This window comes from Macadamia integrifolia, chromosome 8 (assembly GCF_013358625.1).
Source record: "Macadamia integrifolia cultivar HAES 741 chromosome 8, SCU_Mint_v3, whole genome shotgun sequence".
Classification (NCBI taxonomy): Eukaryota; Viridiplantae; Streptophyta; class Magnoliopsida; order Proteales; family Proteaceae; genus Macadamia; species Macadamia integrifolia.
The window spans coordinates 19,031,533-19,047,541 of NC_056564.1; the positions used below are offsets into that span (position 1 = coordinate 19,031,533).

The 16,009-nt window shown below is 36.8% G+C and overlaps 2 protein-coding genes across 7 annotated transcripts in view; one reads left to right on the forward strand and one right to left on the reverse strand.

The window, feature by feature from the left end:
* Window positions 1-10,064: 10,064 nt before the first annotated feature.
* LOC122087040 (elicitor-responsive protein 3-like) lies at window positions 10,065-13,268 on the forward strand. The gene is made up of 5 exons (XM_042656013.1): window positions 10,065-10,261; window positions 10,990-11,055; window positions 11,350-11,476; window positions 12,246-12,360; window positions 13,081-13,268. Exons 1-5 carry the CDS (start codon window positions 10,195-10,197, stop codon window positions 13,147-13,149), a joined length of 444 nt encoding a protein of 147 aa, XP_042511947.1. The 5' UTR covers window positions 10,065-10,194; the 3' UTR covers window positions 13,150-13,268.
* Window positions 13,269-13,398: 130 nt separating this feature from the next.
* The window catches only part of LOC122087035 (methyl-CpG-binding domain-containing protein 13-like), an 18,035-nt gene continuing 15,424 nt past the window's right edge, over window positions 13,399-16,009 (reverse strand). For all 6 annotated transcript variants that reach the window (XM_042656004.1, XM_042656005.1, XM_042656006.1 and 3 more), the window contains 2 exons: window positions 15,397-15,556; window positions 13,399-14,852 (listed from right to left, as the gene is read on the reverse strand). In XM_042656004.1, the coding sequence (XP_042511938.1) occupies window positions 13,576-14,852; window positions 15,397-15,556 (1,437 nt within the window). In that variant the 3' untranslated portion in view covers window positions 13,399-13,575. The remainder of the gene's footprint in view (window positions 14,853-15,396; window positions 15,557-16,009) is intronic.

Consider the following 16,009-nt stretch of genomic DNA (forward strand, 5'->3'; position numbering starts at 1 on the left):
ATTCAACATAAGTACATAACAGAACAGTCTCTCTCTCTCCTCCCTTGACCATTTGAACCCCATGTAGAATTTTTTTTTACCAACTTTTCCTTAAGGCCAATGTGAATGGGAATCCGTGATACATTGTGACCACGTATAATAAGAGGAGAAGATGTGGGACTACATTTGGACCATCAGCCACCGCACAAGAAAATTTGTTCTTTCTTTTTAATAAAAAAAAAATGAGAAAAAACCTCCACCAAGCAAATATTTATTTAGATAATCTACAAAAAATCTTTCTTACTATTCAACATAAGTACATAACAGAACAGTAAAAATTGGATAGCTTTACCCACCAAACTTTAGATACAAACAAGAGAGGCCCCTTAATTAAAGCATCCGTTTTGGATCCAGATCCTCTGTTATTCTTGTGTTATTTTAAATGTAGAAGATTACACATGGTGAAGGACAGGTGGATGGTGCAGATTAAGTGAGAGAAGATTGTACAATTAAAACCGATTTTAATGAAGAAACCGGCTCTAATTCAATACAAACCCGGTTTGGTTCTCTAAACCTAAAAGGTCCCTCTTAAACTTCTTCTTCATGCTTTCTTCTCTCCCAAAAACGCTCTTCAACCTTCTGTTGATCTTGAATCTGAGTTTATCTGTTACAAACGTAACCGCCCGAAGCTTGGAGAAGACGATTTCAGCCCTTGATTTATCTAAATTCTTTAATCTAGGGTTTCATTCATCTGTTCTTGTTTCCTGAAGATCTAGATCTGAACAGACGATTTCAGCCATCATTTGTTTTTGCAGATAATCTGGTCTTGTGCAGATCTGGGATTTTGTGTTTTTTCAATTTCTTGTACCCGGACCTGCCCCAATCCCTGTCTCTTTTGCTGCAGTTCAAGTAACTGGTCTTCCTTCTTAAGTTTAGCTCTCTATTGAAACTAAATTGCTGATTCATAATTTGGGTCAAGTGTAAGTGGGTTGTTCCTGGGACTAAATTTTTCTTTTCTTTTAGTGATTCTTATTAACTGGAAACCACATCAAAGCTTATGAGATCGAGGGTAGCTATTGATTCTTTGGCAATTTGGTTTGTGATTTTTCTAGGTAGTACAAATCGAGGGTTGAAATCGTCTTCCCCTAGCTTTGGACATTTGCTTCTGTAACAGATAAACTCAGATCCAAGATCAACAGAACGAAGTCACAGGTTGACAAGTAACAACGTTTTTGGGAGAGAAGAAAGAACGAAGTTGTTTAAGAGGGAGAGAGATGTGGCTTGTTTCAATCCTTTTAGGTTTAGAGAACCAAACCGGATTTGTATTAAACTTAGAGCCGATTTTCTCATTAAAATCAGTTTTAATGGTACAACATTCTCTCACTTAATCTATGCCATCCACTTGTTCTTTGCCATATGTCGTCTTCTGCACCTGAAATAATACAAAAATAACAGATCTAAGGATAACAAAGGATCTGAATCCATTAGCTTCACTGTTAAGAGATCTAGGTACAAAATGAAATGAAACATAATCAAAACGGTTACACAAAAGAAGAATATTATCAACAAGAAAACTGGTTGCCCAATCCGGGGTAGTAGCTATTCTATTCAGGCAGGCTTAGGCCAAGTGGGTAACCCTCTCTTATTTTAAGCTTAATATTTATGCACTATTTGATAATCAAAAAAACCTATCACTGTTATTTTTATCAATTGTAATGGATTAAATTAATCATTAAATAAATTAAATAAATGGGAGAGGGAATAGTGGATTACTATGACGCACATGAATTATATTAGGATTTTTATGTAGGCTTAATTGATATTGATTGATCCATTGGGCCCAAGCAATAATAAACTCACTCTAATTAGGAAACTCCTAGTTCTTTCTATTGTGAGAGTGGAATAGGGTTTTAGGGATTCTATTATAAATAGAATATTGACGGTCCATGCAGCTATTACTTTAATGCCTTATTGGTTTTGGGAGCACGACTTTCTCACAAGAGCAAGTGCACAGAAAGAGAGAAAACCTTAGAGTAAGAGGCTACAGAAGATCTCAGTAAAAAGACTCCACTTGCGTAGTTCGTCATTGTCATCTTCATAGGAGTAATGTTTAATCACATGGTACAGAGGTTCATGATCTATGCACATGGGGCTTCTAAACTTACACAGGTACTTCTCTATTCCCATTTGTGGTTCATGTCATGGATATCCCATTGATTATTATAGATATGGTAAATCTATATGATTATGTATTTTAAAATCTATGAAGGGAGTACTTTATTGATCTTGGTTTAAGAACTATACCCATGATTAAATATCTTTTATGATTCTTGCATTATAAAAACTATAGGGTTATTCATATGTTTAATATGGTAAAGGATCCCCAACAATTGGTATCAGAGCCAAGCCTTATAGTGTTAGAATCAAGACAAATCAAAGAAAAATTGATTTTGTATAGGGTTTGGGTCCCAAATCATGAAAATCATAATTTTACCATCGCCTAAAGATCCCGTATAGGAGAAATTTATTCAAGAAAGTTGTAGAGCACGAAAAGACGATCATGGTAGTATATCGCAAGTCATCGGAGACCTCCGAACACGCCGACACTTGCCATCGAAAATTGTCTACCGGAGGAGAGAAAAAGCGGCGAGTCCTCGCCGGGTCAACTCGAAAACCCTACCGAGTTGACCTGGGTGCAGTGGGTCAACTCATAACCAACTCTGTTTGACTCGGTCAAAGGTTGACTGGGTCGTTGACCAGTTGACTCGGATTTTGACCCGAAACTAATATGTTCGAACTGCATTAGACCGCTTGGCCGAACCAGTTGGTTTGGGAAACTAGATTGATTTTGATCCATTTTTTCTCTACAACTTCAAATGACTCGTACGGGCAAACGGTGAAGAATTTTTCACCCTGATTTTTTGTGTTGAGTCCAATTTTTCGTGCTCTTCGTTTTGATATATTATGAGCATAATTTTGATCAAATTTTATGGTCTGTTTTGTATAAGTTACAAGTATGAGTGGTTAATAATTATTTATAATTTTCCTATTAATTGCAAGAAATAAAAGAAAATCAACTCATACATTACTTGCATATCAGAATATGAACTTGTTTATTCTTGGTAATGTAGTTCATGCTTTTATTTATGAATATTTTTATTCATGCTTAAACAATCTCACTTTTAGGTGCCAAAATGAATTTGTAGACTATTGCAGTAAGATTTGATGGAATCCACCAAAGTGGTAAAGTTCAACCTTATTATAATATAATACAAATCAAATATCTTATTTATTTGAAAAGACAGAGAATAATGGTTAGTAGCAAGGTTGCTAATGTTCACTCAAAGGTGACATTATCAAAGAAAAGTTAATGTTAAAGCAAGTGAAAAATAGAATAGGAATTTCTCAACCTAGAAGATGCTGTCCATCCAAAGATGACGGTACTTTTCGAAAGTTAGAAAAAGTCTCGTAGTAATAGCAGAAACTTGAGTGAACCAGTATGTTTCAGACCCAAAGGTCAAGAATGTAATTCCGATTGACACTCTTGAAGTAATTGATAATTGAGCATTGTAATGTTTATTTTGTTAATAGTTATATGCTTGTTCTTTTACATTTAAATGATATTTAATTCATATTTAAATAACTCATAAATTTAAGCTGTCAGGTGTAGTTGTAAGCTATTGCAGTAGAATGGACGGAACCCACCAAAGTGATAAAATCTAAGATTACTGCAATAGGTTTACAACTCAAAGGTTTTGTCTTATTTTCAAAGACATAAAAAATTATTGGCAGGAATTAGGTAATGCTTGCCCAAATGCAACATTATCAAAGATAAGCATAAATGCAAGTGTACTCTAGGCAGACCTTAACCTAGAAGTTGTTATTCATCTAAAAGTGACAGTAATTTTCGAAGTTGAAGAGCTCCCATGGTCATTGTATGTTTTTGAGTGGACCAGTGCATTCCAAACCCAAAGGTTGAGAATGTAGTTCGGTTGATACTCTGGTTATGTTTAATGGTTAGTGATGTAATATTGGTTTTAATTTTATTGACGTTATATGCATTAATTAAATATTGAATGGATTATTCTTCCTTGAGTTGAACCATTAAACTGAATATTTTTAAAAGTGGCTTAAGAATATGGAGGTCTACATATGCCTCAAAAACCTAGTTTTCTATACTAGGAAAACCAAATCAATAGTTTGGTATTATGCTTTTAAAGCAAAGATTTTTACCCTAAAAGGTATTGGACAGTTGATTAATGGCAATAGTGTGGATGAGGGTTTCATGATTATGACCATAGGTTATAGGTTTATTTAATGTGTTATTTTTTATATTTCGATTGAATCAATTCGGATTGGTTGGGTTGGATTAGTATCGGTTTTGATCAATCCAATACCAAATTCTTAAACACAGTCATTTTTCTTTGAAAACATATTTATGAACTTTAATTGATAAATGTTTTGTTTTCTTTTATTTTTTGGCTTATGTGAACAAGTTTATATGTATGTCACATTTAACGAATTGTGTTCTCCAATAAATAGATTAATTTATGACTGGTCGAATCAAGTGGGAGGGTAAAAGTATGGATCTTAAACTGTTTTACGTGGCTCGATCAGTGGGAGAATAAATTCGGTATACTAGGTTGTTAGTGGGAGGATGTTACTTGTAGAAGGTCAGTATACTAAGTTGCTAGTGGGAGAATAAATTCAGTGTACTATATTGTTTTTCATGCAAAAGAATTATTTTGAGTTTTGCATTGATTTATTATTATCATGATATTAAAGAATTATTTATGACTGAAATATATAGTAAACTCATATTCATGTTATTTTTTACTTGAATGTTTTGTTTGAAACACCCTATGATGGATAAATATATTAGAATTAAATTGGGTGTGAGTTTTCGCACATTTTATGCTACACAGTATATTTCTAGGAAGCTATGAAAGGATTGGTTGGAATCCACCAAAGTGGCACATCCTATTCTTTCATAGTTTTTCCAAGCATAGCAAAATTGGTGACATTTGCCCAAAGGTGATGTCACCCAAGTTAGAATAAAATATATGTATGGAAATGACTATAACTTAGAGGTTTTTAAGCCCATATGTGATCAAATTAATTGAATTTTCATAATAAATTTGGATTTACGAGAGGACCAGTGCATTCTTAGCCCAAAAGATAGGAATGTAGTTACGGTTGTGACTCTTGTGTGTTTTATCTACTAGATGTACATTTATTGTGTAGTTTATCTGCTAGATGTATATATTAAATTTTTTAGCCTGGTTATTTGGTGTGTATAATTCATACCTGAGATTTTTAGAGTTACTTGATCTGATTTTAGCTCTTAAGGAACCCAAACAGGTGTTGTTACTGATCAAAGCACAACTGAAAGGATATAAGAACAAATTTGTTACCCTATTAAGTTTATAATGATTTTGGAGTAATTTTGAAATGATTTTTTCAAAAATCTTGTTCTTTAAATTATTTATGTACATTTATGCTTCATTTGTTTGTGTTATCCCTAGTTGAATAAGAAACACATTAAAGCATACACTTCTGTACATATATTCATCTCAAATGTGAAAAATATGATAGGAATGTGTGAAACCCACCAAAGTGGTACATTCAGTTCAATTGTACGTTTCTCAAGGTAAATGTGACATTTGCCCAAAGGTGGTATCACCCAAGTTTATCGACAAAGTACTCAAGAGCCATGTTTTATGACATTAGTATTATTGAGGTTTTTTGATATGCTTGATTAGTGAGAGTTTTATAATATCATTTAACCAAATATATCATGATAGTAACAACCAAAGTTTAAAGACGGTAAAAGTCAAAGTTTAAAGTTGTGTCTGCTAAGGTTTATTGGCAGTGCTTAGCCAAAGTAATTGACGATATGTCAAGGTAATTGATGATATTTTGTCAGAATTTGTGATGTATGGTTGTATTTAGCTTAAGTCCAAAGAAGTGGTGGTTTACCACAGGCAGTTTGTCAAAGGTTATGATTTATGGTGGTATTTAACATAAATCTATGGTAGTGGTGATTAATCACAGGCAGTTTGTCAAAATTTATGATTTGTGGTGGTATTTAACCTAAATCCATGAAAGTGGCCGTTAGCCATAGGCGGTAATTGATGATATTTTGTCAGAATTTTTGATGTATGACTGTATTTAGCTTAAGTCCAAAGAAGTTGTGGTTTACCACAGGCAGTTTGTCAAAGGTTATGATTTATGGTGGTATTTAACATAAATCTATGGTAGTGGGAATTAATCACAGGCAGTTTGCCAAAGTTTATGATTTATGGTGGTATTTAACCTAAATCCATGAAAATGACAGTTAGCCATAGGTAGTATGCCAAAGTAAGATATTAATTCAAGAAAATGACGGTTTGCCAAGTGTTGATTAATATCAAAGTTTTCAACCTGTGAGGTTTTCAAAGTAGGTTGATCTTTAGATCAAGAAATGACATATAAGGAAATGGATATTTCATGTGATTACAAGTATGATATCAATTCCTTATATATATATATATATATATGTTTCTAGGCGATTTATATTGATAGTTTTCTATTGTTTGTAACATTAGATAGTTATATGCCGTATATTGAGGTGTATTTTCTACTATTGTTCAACAGTAGAGATTATTGATTGAATCAAAGTTTGTTTGAGTGGTGTTTAGTCTTGGGATTATTTGGTCAGGTATCAATGGAAAGACATCAGTATCAGTATAGCCCAAGTTGGAGATTGTTAGGATTTTTATATGGGCTTAACTGATACCGATTGATCTATTAGGCCCAAGCAATAATAAACCCACTCTAATTAGGAAACTCCTAGCTCTTTCCATTGTGAGAGTGGAATAGGGTTTTAGGGATTCTATTATAAATAAAATACTGATGGTCCCTGCAGCTATTACTTTAATGCCTTATTGGTTTTAGGAGCACGACTTTCTCACAAGAGCAAGTGCACAGAAAGAGAGAAAACCCTAAAGTAAGAGGCAGCAGAAGATCTCAATAGAAAGACTCCACTTGCGTAGTTCGTCATTGTCATCTTCATGGGAGTAATGTTTAACCACATGGGACAGAGGTTCATGATCTATGCATATGGGGCTTTTAAACTTACACAAGTACTTCTCTATTCTCATTTATGATTCATGTCATGGATGTCCCATTGATTATTATAGATATAGTAAATTTATATGATTATGTATTTTAAGATCTATGAAGAGAGTACTTTATTGATCTTGGTTTAGGGATTATACCTATGGTTAAATATCTTTTATGATTCTTACATTATAAAAATTATAGGGTTATTCATATGTTTAATATGGTAAAGGATCCTCAACAAATTAAACCCCTGACCCAGCCAGCCTAGACACCTCTTGGGCCTTAAAGTCAAACCTTAGCCGAGCCTACCCTACCCCATAGGACATTTCAATTGATAGCTAGGGCTACACTTTGAGCTGGCCAAGCCTCCTGTCGAGCTCTAATGATCTATGAATCAGCACATGTTTCGGGACTAGATAAATGGACAAAATATAAGATTGATAATTGATCAAGGGTGTTTGTTTCCCCACTAGCGAGGAGTGTCAAAAGTGAGAGTCGACGGATTGAATCAAAACCACTAACACAAATTTCTTATTGGTTCAATAATGGTTTTGATTTTCAGACAATGTTTTAAAGATCCAAATCGACTAGACCAATCAAAATGACCAATTGGACAAAAGGAGAAAAAAATGAATTGAATTGATAAATAAAAGTAAACAAAAACCGATCAAAAAAGATTGCTAACATTTTTATTTGGCTTTTATGGATTGAGCATTTATAAAAAAAAGTATAAAATAAATGGATAAATGAAAAATGAAAAAAGTTGGACACACCACCTGTGTATCGTAAGTTAATGCATGTTGTGTCTCTCTCTTGTTTCTTCGTTTGAAATGATTGTTATACCCTTCTATATAATGCCTTATTCTATGCCATCATTTAGGGGTATCAACTGATTGGGATAAGCTGATTTTGATCGGGCTTCACTAGGCTTGGCTAAATTCTAAGGCTGCACCGTGAACACTCATTTAGCTAAGCGAGCTTAGCTAGGGTAGACATGGTACGGTTTATAATCGGGTTACCATAAAGGGGTCTTAATCGAGCTCTAATCTAGCTACAGACTTGTTTATCCCTAAACAGGCATTAAACGAGTCTTTTGAACATCGATGCAATAGTCGAAATATTCAAACTGTTAGATCAAACAACAAGAAATATTAAAATAAACAAACAAAAAAATCCGCACAACACAAATTTAACAAGGTTCACACACCAATGTGGTGTATTGCGTCTTCGGGCAAAGAAGAAAATGTATCACTATGCAGAAAAGAAATTACACTCAAGCAGCGGTGAGAAAACTCGCCTTGAAACCCTACCCCTAAAAACTTCCCAAAATACAATGAATTTCTCAACAAGACAACAGTACATTATATACTCCAAGTTCCAAGTCGACCCATTAAGTCATGGTCGATCCTGTCAAACCATACCGCAGGGGCTATGCCTCTGCACCCCCATAAGAGATCATTGTTGGGCTCTCTACTTCCATCATAGATCTTATAAAACTTCACATTCAAGTCGCCACCAAAATATGTCGGAACGAGTCAATTTTCAAAACGGGTCAAGAATTCGAGACAAACTTAACACAAACTAACAAGCTTATTCTGCTGAAAGCACAATTTTGCCTCAAGCATTTCCTACAAGTCCACCATTAATTCACCACCACAATTAGATGAATTTCATTTTTTAATTTAATTTTCTTTTATTAAAAACGCTTGTTCATCAATCAATCTCTTGTCTATCTTAAAAATTGAAGCTAACCCATTTGGACTTTTGCTAAACTGTTTAATTATATCAGTGGCAAAATGAAGATTTCAAATAGAATTAAAGGAGTCAGGCTAGATAGCTGAACTGTTTTCTACTTGTTTATAAATGTGTCGAACTCAGTTCAAGTCAAGCTATAAACGTGTCAAACTCAATCAGTTCTACTGGTGCGAGCCTGGAATTGACACCCTTATCCCCATTGGTGCCGCATTTAAGATAACGTAAGGCGTGAAAATTGTCTATAATTGTTGCATCAGTGCAGTAAGTATCAGGTGATTGAAAGCTGTAAGGGTGTCGATTGGTTCGGTTTTGATTATTCGGTTCGGTTCTAAATGATGATAAGGTGGACCATAATCAAATCGAGAACCGACTAGGTTCCGTATTTAGATACTCAAACTGATTCAATTCGGCTTGGTTCAGTTTCGACTCCAATTCAGTTCTGATATGCAATTTTAATTCGGTTTTATACCTCGATTTTAATTCAGTTATGAAAACAATTCTACTTTTGAACCATGACTGTGATGGACCAAAGACCATAATGGGCTCAAGTTATGGGCCTTATGACCATTGCTAACTCCAAAATTATCTTAGTTTGTAAATGTGTGATGATAAATTACCAAAAAAAAAAAAAAAAAACTCTTAAATGATAAGAGCAATTCGGTTCGAACCAATGGTTTTGATACCCAAAACTGAGACCCAGCCGAACCGAATAACACACTCACATATTCAAACTAAATTTGAACCAAATAAATTCAATTCGATTTTGATTTCGATTTGAAATTGACACCCTTTGAAAATCGATTGGGATGTATTATGAGGTACTGTCAGCCATCCTATGCTCGTTGCACTTCACCGCCGGCTGAGGTGGATGTGGACTCTAACGTACGGCAGACCCAATCTGTCGTTTAACCCAAAAGGGATAGTTAGCTGGTAAGTCCAAATCTCCTTGGCCCTCCCAACGAAAAAACCAAAACAACCCACTGACTTAACGGCGTGGGACAACGCGTCTTTGTGATCTGTCCGTACACCAATGCCACCGATCATTAGGTTGACTTTGTAACGACCGTGTTGACTGGGGCCAAAATTGCAAGCCACGATGCCATCTGTTGGTTTGGTGTCAACCAAATCCCTTGGCTGCGGCTCCGGGCCGTGCCAAGCGAGACAGGAAGGACCAGGATTTAGGAAGCTGTTCGGATTTCGGACCCTTTTAAACCGCCTATAAATATCATTCACACAATCCTCATTGCTCACCCTTGCGCGAAAGAGAGAGATCGTGGAGAGAAGCGAAGAGGCGATTCGTTTTTTCTTCGGCTTTGGCATCTTCTTCGTTTCTGAGTTTCAAAGCTGCCTTTCGAAATGCCTCAAGGAAAGCTTGAAGTTCTACTGGTCGGAGCCAAAGGCCTCGAGAACAGTGATTTTCTCTGTAAGTCATCGAATCTCCATAGCTGTTCCTTTATCACATTTGGTTTCTCATTTCTCATCCTGATTTTCTAAGATCCTGATCACTCTGTTGATACACAAAGAATGCAATTAAATCCAATCATTCATCATTGTCTGTTGTTTCGTCTCAATTCCGTCAGATCTGGACTCTGCTTCTATCAATTGGTTAATTCCATGATTCACTGCTAACTTTTCCTTGATAATTAAGTGAAGCATTAATTTTTCTATCCTATCCCTGAATCTCGCGAGAATTCTTGTAATCTCATTCTCAAGGTCTTATTGAGGCTGATCTACTGTACAGGTCCTGTTAATGTCGATGATTGTCTTTTATTGACTATTCTTACTAGATTTTTTGTTTTTTTTTCATTGATTTTGACTTCTAGATCCTCTTTAAGATCTTGAAAAGTCTTGGATTTACTTCGAATCTCCATGCGTATTGCATCTGATTCATTTGTTTTATATTTTATTTTGTATCAAGGAAAAAGTTCTTTCGGTATTTCTCCATTGATCAATACCTTATTTTAACGATCTTCTTTTTTTTACCTTTAAGTGATATTCCCTTGATCTGTTGCCACTTGCCATTGTTTTGTAAAGCTCTACACGGCTTTAGAACTTTGCAAAAAGCATTTCTTTCTTTCTTTCTTTCTTTCTTTCATACTTACTCTACAATCTTGTATTTATGTTTGACGAGGTTTAATTGTTTACGAGCAGCTAACATGGATCCCTATGTTGTCCTCATTTGCCGTACTCAGCAGCAGAAGAGCAGTGTCGCATCAGGTGAATTTCTAGGTGCTTCGAATTTTTTGATCCATATGGTTTTGTTTGTATTGAACTTGGCAGACCATGAGGACCATGGACCACAATAATTCTGGTTTAGGATTATGAAATATGAGCCTTTATCTAGTATTTTTATGAGACAAGACAGATCACTGCGAATGCCTGATAAGTGGTGTGATGCACCTCACTGGTTTTGATTCTGCTCAACTAGGTCGTGGCTTAACTACAAAGACAATGTATTTAGCTTCAGTTCTGTATTGACTGACTACTGACAGTGAAGGATGGTTGATACAGGTAAAGGAACTGAACCAGAATGGAACGAGAGTTTTGTGTTTACCGTATCTGACGGTGCTACAGAACTGAACCTTAAAATAATGGACAGTGATTTTGGTTCTGAGGATGATTTCGTGGGAGAAGCAACGTGAGTACATATCATTATTTTTCTAGAATCTGGAGTATTTATAACAAAGGTCATGAATTATGAGTAAATACTGATCACTCTTCCACTAATGGACTTCCCCCAATCCCAAACTTTAGCTCTTCGAATAATCAAACTCTGAAAGTGGAACCCAAAGCACAGTGTCTTAGCTACATACAATAAAGGAACGGAAATGTGTTCATGGAGGATTGTTTATTACGCGGTTAGGATTTGAGACTGCTTTGTAATATGGAAGAATGAAAAGTAGTGTAGGTAGAATCTTAGATGGAGCATGTCGTGGTTTCCCTTGCCTTGATCAACTCAAACTATTCAACTTTGTGGTAGATAAGAGATATGTCAAAAGTTCTCTTTCACCTAGGATAATTAAATACATCTATCTTCTAAGGTTATTATTATCCTTATTATACAGAAAAGATAATACCCTAATATTCTTCACGTTAAAATCGTCTCTTGTCATGAGGCGATGAGATACAATGAGCATCCAACAACTAGGAGGGTTCATAGGATACTAACTGCACCTCACTGCTCACCGCTGACAATTTGCACTCATATTCCCCCCTCCCTTGCACAATCCAGGTAATGACAACCATCATTGTAGGAATTTCTTGTCACCAGGGGTGAAGGCGAAAGCCATCATTAGACTAGACTGACAATTTTACCAGTAAAACAGTTAAACAAGAATTCTCTTTCCTCTTGCATCGAACTGCACTCTAAAAGGTTCAAAACTGGATTTTATTCTATTGTTTGGCAGTATTCCTCTGGAGCCAGTGTTCATGGAAGGAAGCCTCCCGCCAACTCCATACAATGTGGTCAAGGAGCAGGAATACCGTGGGGAGATAAGAATTGGTCTGACATTTACACCAGAGGTAATCTCCCTCCCTCGCTCATTAACCATCAATTTTGGTAAGGGCTCTCGGATTGGGGATTGGGGATTGGGGATTGGGGATTGGGGATTGGACATTGATACCCAAAGCCTGGAAAATAATACGATGATAGTTTGTAGATTCCTGTGCATGTCCTCTCACATCTCACTATAAATCCCACATTCCCTCTTCATTGAAACTCTCCCTTACGAATTCATGCAGAGTTTCCCTCATTGGTGGGAAACTGCACTATGATGTTGTAGTGATCCCTATTCCCAGAAATACATACAGATCCCTCTACCCGCCAGTGGAGGGGGCTTCTTGCTTTCTGGTTTTATATGAAACTACTACAAGTCCTTCGGTGGCCACGAATGGTTTGACAAAAAAGGATGCAGGTTAATGCAATGGTGTTTCCCTGACTCATATCTAGCCATCTAAGATTTATCAATATTTATTGTCTTAACGGAGTTTTTTTTTTAGATGGTAGAAAGAGAGATAGGATCCGCTGTTCATACGATCATCTAGTCATACAAGTCAGCATCTAACACCTGTCTCACCTTCTGTCATTCCATAGATAGAAGGGTATATTTAATAATAAAAATGATAAATATTAGATGTTGACTCGTACAATCAGGTGACTGTACAAACAGCTGTTCTGTTTTCGTAGATATAATTAACAGAGGCACCCATATGACGTATTAAGACTTCCTTTCATCAATGCAGGGTATCCGCGACCGGGGTTTCCCCGAGCAAGAGGAGAGCTATGGTGGATGGAAAGAATCTTCCTACTAGAAAACGATATGTGAATTTTGGTTTTCATGGGCCGTTTCTATATCAACTTTAAATACTGTAATGCATGAACAATGAATGACAGCCAGTTGATCAGTTTTTAAATCATCTTTTCGAACTCATTAGGTTTGGAATTAAGAAAAAGCTGATCCTCATATTTTTCACTTTCTACCCGTTTATCCTAATTCCATGGACTTCTTGGTAAGCTCATCGGAACGACATTTTGACGGGGAGGAAGATAGCACATCAATGTCCCCCAAACAAATGGGTCAACCTACCATAGTGAGGATATTTATAAGATTAAACTTCTGTCTATAGAGGTTAATACCTTCGACTGATGAACAAAAAAGGGCAAAAGATAAGCGGTGTACCCAAAACAGTACTTGACCATCTATTTTACAGAGTCCATTTACCATGGATTTACCTAGCCTAATATTTTGGCTTCCCTGGAGACTGCTGTTTGGCTGTAGGTTTCTCTGCTGTTCCAAACTGGAACATAATATCAGATTGACGAGAGCCATCTGAGCCAAGATCTGGCAATGTAAAGCTACTTCTGCTCTGATCCTGACCCTTGCTGAGATGTTGTTGGAAGTATTCCCCAATAACTAGATTATCCATGGGAATCGCACCTGTAAGTGTCTTGAATGCAAATTCGAGGCAGGGATCTGGCCATGAGTCCCCAAAAGGCAAGACAAGTGGTGACTCTGGCTTCTCCGTGGATTGTTTCTCACTTTCAAGCTTTCTTACGAGTTCCTCCAGATCAGCTTGGTCCCCAGGAGGCTTGCCACCTTCCTTGGATAGATTTTCATCTAACAGCACTGCCGAATCTCTGGAATCGTGAGGTGTGGTTACTACTCTAGCTACATCCTCTTGCATAGATTCCTGATGATTGCAAATACTTGGGTCGACAACTGTGGCTGGATTTGCTTCCAGGTTTACAGACTGCTTAGCCACCATTCGAAGAGACCGTTCAGATATTTCCAAATTTGGTGCTAACTCAGCCCGGAGCCCAGCAAGGCGTTTTGAAGCTCGACGATGCACGGGGAGTTCTTTTCCATCTTGGGAATTTCTTGTGCGAAGCTGGTTCTTTTTTTTATGCTTTCCAAGACTTTTCTCTAAGAGCTGCTTCTCTGGAGAAAGCTTCCCTGAGGAAGCTGAAATACACCCATTTTTGGCATAGACTAAGCCTTCAGATTCTTGTTGGGCTACACTAAACAGTTCTGAGCTTTCCCTGTTGACAGGATGTGATTTCTCTGAAGGCTGCTCCTCTGGAGAGACATCTGCTGCAGGAGCTAAAATAATATCTTTTTCAGCACATACCATCTTCTCTTCTGTATTCTCTAAGCCTCTAGATTCTTGGACTGCACTATTCAGTTCAGAACTTTCCCTATACGCATCGTGTGGCTTCTCTGAAGCCTTTTTCCCTGGACTGACATCTGCTGCAGGATCTGAAATAAGACTTTTTTCAGCACAGCCCATCTTCCCTTCCATATTCTCTAAGCCTCCAGATTCTTGGGCTTTACTAATCAATTTAGAGCTTTCCCTCTCCGTACAATTGAGATCTTTCATGGACACCCTCTCTGGAGATACCTCAGCCCCAGAAGCTGACATGCACCCATTTTCAGCACAGACCAGTTTCCCTTCTACATTCTTTATGCCTTCAGATTCTTGGTGAGCTTCAATAAGCATTTGAGAGCTTTCCCCATCTACAGAGTATAGCAATTAGCAAAGTTAAAATCAGAACTCAGAAGCAAGGGTTTTCTACTTATCATGTCATTGGTTCATCATCAAGGCCACTATATTAAGTCTCAAACTTTAAAACGTCATGGATATGTCATGGATTTGGACAATTTTTCTGCGTTAAGCAATCACTAAGGCCCCGTTTGGTTAGATCTGAAGTTCCATTTGTGTTTAATCATTGCAAATTGATTATTGGTAAAGGCAACACTCAATTCTGGAAAGAAAAACGGTTGGAGCTTTAGCTGGAGATCCCTGTTTGAAAAGGGATTTGTCCCTCCCATCTGTTTTGAGGAGGAATAGCCTTGTCAAGGATCAATAACAGGCACACAGGAAAAGCAATGTCGGTTTCTTAAGTATGATATCTTTTTGGTCCATCTCATAGATTTCTCTCATATCAACCAATTCAATCATAAATAAGGGGAGGCGGCCTCCATTATCCCCTATACAAAAATTTCCAAGATGTTTAGAAAATGAAAGGAGAACAAAGCAGACAAGAAATTTTACACTGACCTAAAGCAACAACTGATAGTGGTGAGCATTCTTCCACCACGGAGGATTCCAGGACCAGTTCATGCTCCACTGCTTTATTTGATCTTGAGCTCTGACAAGTGAAGAGGCATCTCCTTGTTACATTGCCCGCTATTTTATGCCTTTTTGCTGCAGTAGGTGGCTAAAGCAGAACATGCCAGTTGTCAGAAATCAAAACCCTAATTCTACACTAGGTTCAACAGACGGTACATAACAACTAGAGGCCGAAATTTTTTTATCCAACCCAACAACTCTCCCAATTTAAACCTAACATAATTTGAATGTAGGTCGGGTTAGGTTCCCAATTTGGGATTCCACCCAACATGGACCTGCTGCAAACCATTTTAACACTAGGACCTAGGCGTCTTTTCCAGATTATTGATCGGCAAGTTGCAATTCTTCAGGAGTAAAAATGAAATGAATCAAGATTGTCAAAAGCAAGATGCATTTTCATGGATGTTGGATGCAAAAGATAAAAATATCATATCACCGGATTGGTTGAAGACAAATGCAAGCATAGCACCACAGTTTTGTGCAAGGATATCCATCATCAATAAGCTTCTTATTCTCCCTTCTTTTTTTTTCTTGTGGGGGG

Excerpts from the sequence above, each read along its gene's own strand:
- LOC122087040 (XM_042656013.1), top strand. The coding sequence starts at position 10,195 with ATGCCTCAAGGAAAGCTTGAAGTTCTACTGGTCGGAGCCAAAGGCCTC. Across the intron at positions 11,056-11,349 it reads GAAGAGCAGTGTCGCATCAG|GTAAAGGAACTGAACCAGAA; the intron begins GTGAATTTCTAG and ends TGGTTGATACAG. Across the intron at positions 11,477-12,245 it reads GATTTCGTGGGAGAAGCAAC|TATTCCTCTGGAGCCAGTGT; the intron begins GTGAGTACATAT and ends ATTGTTTGGCAG.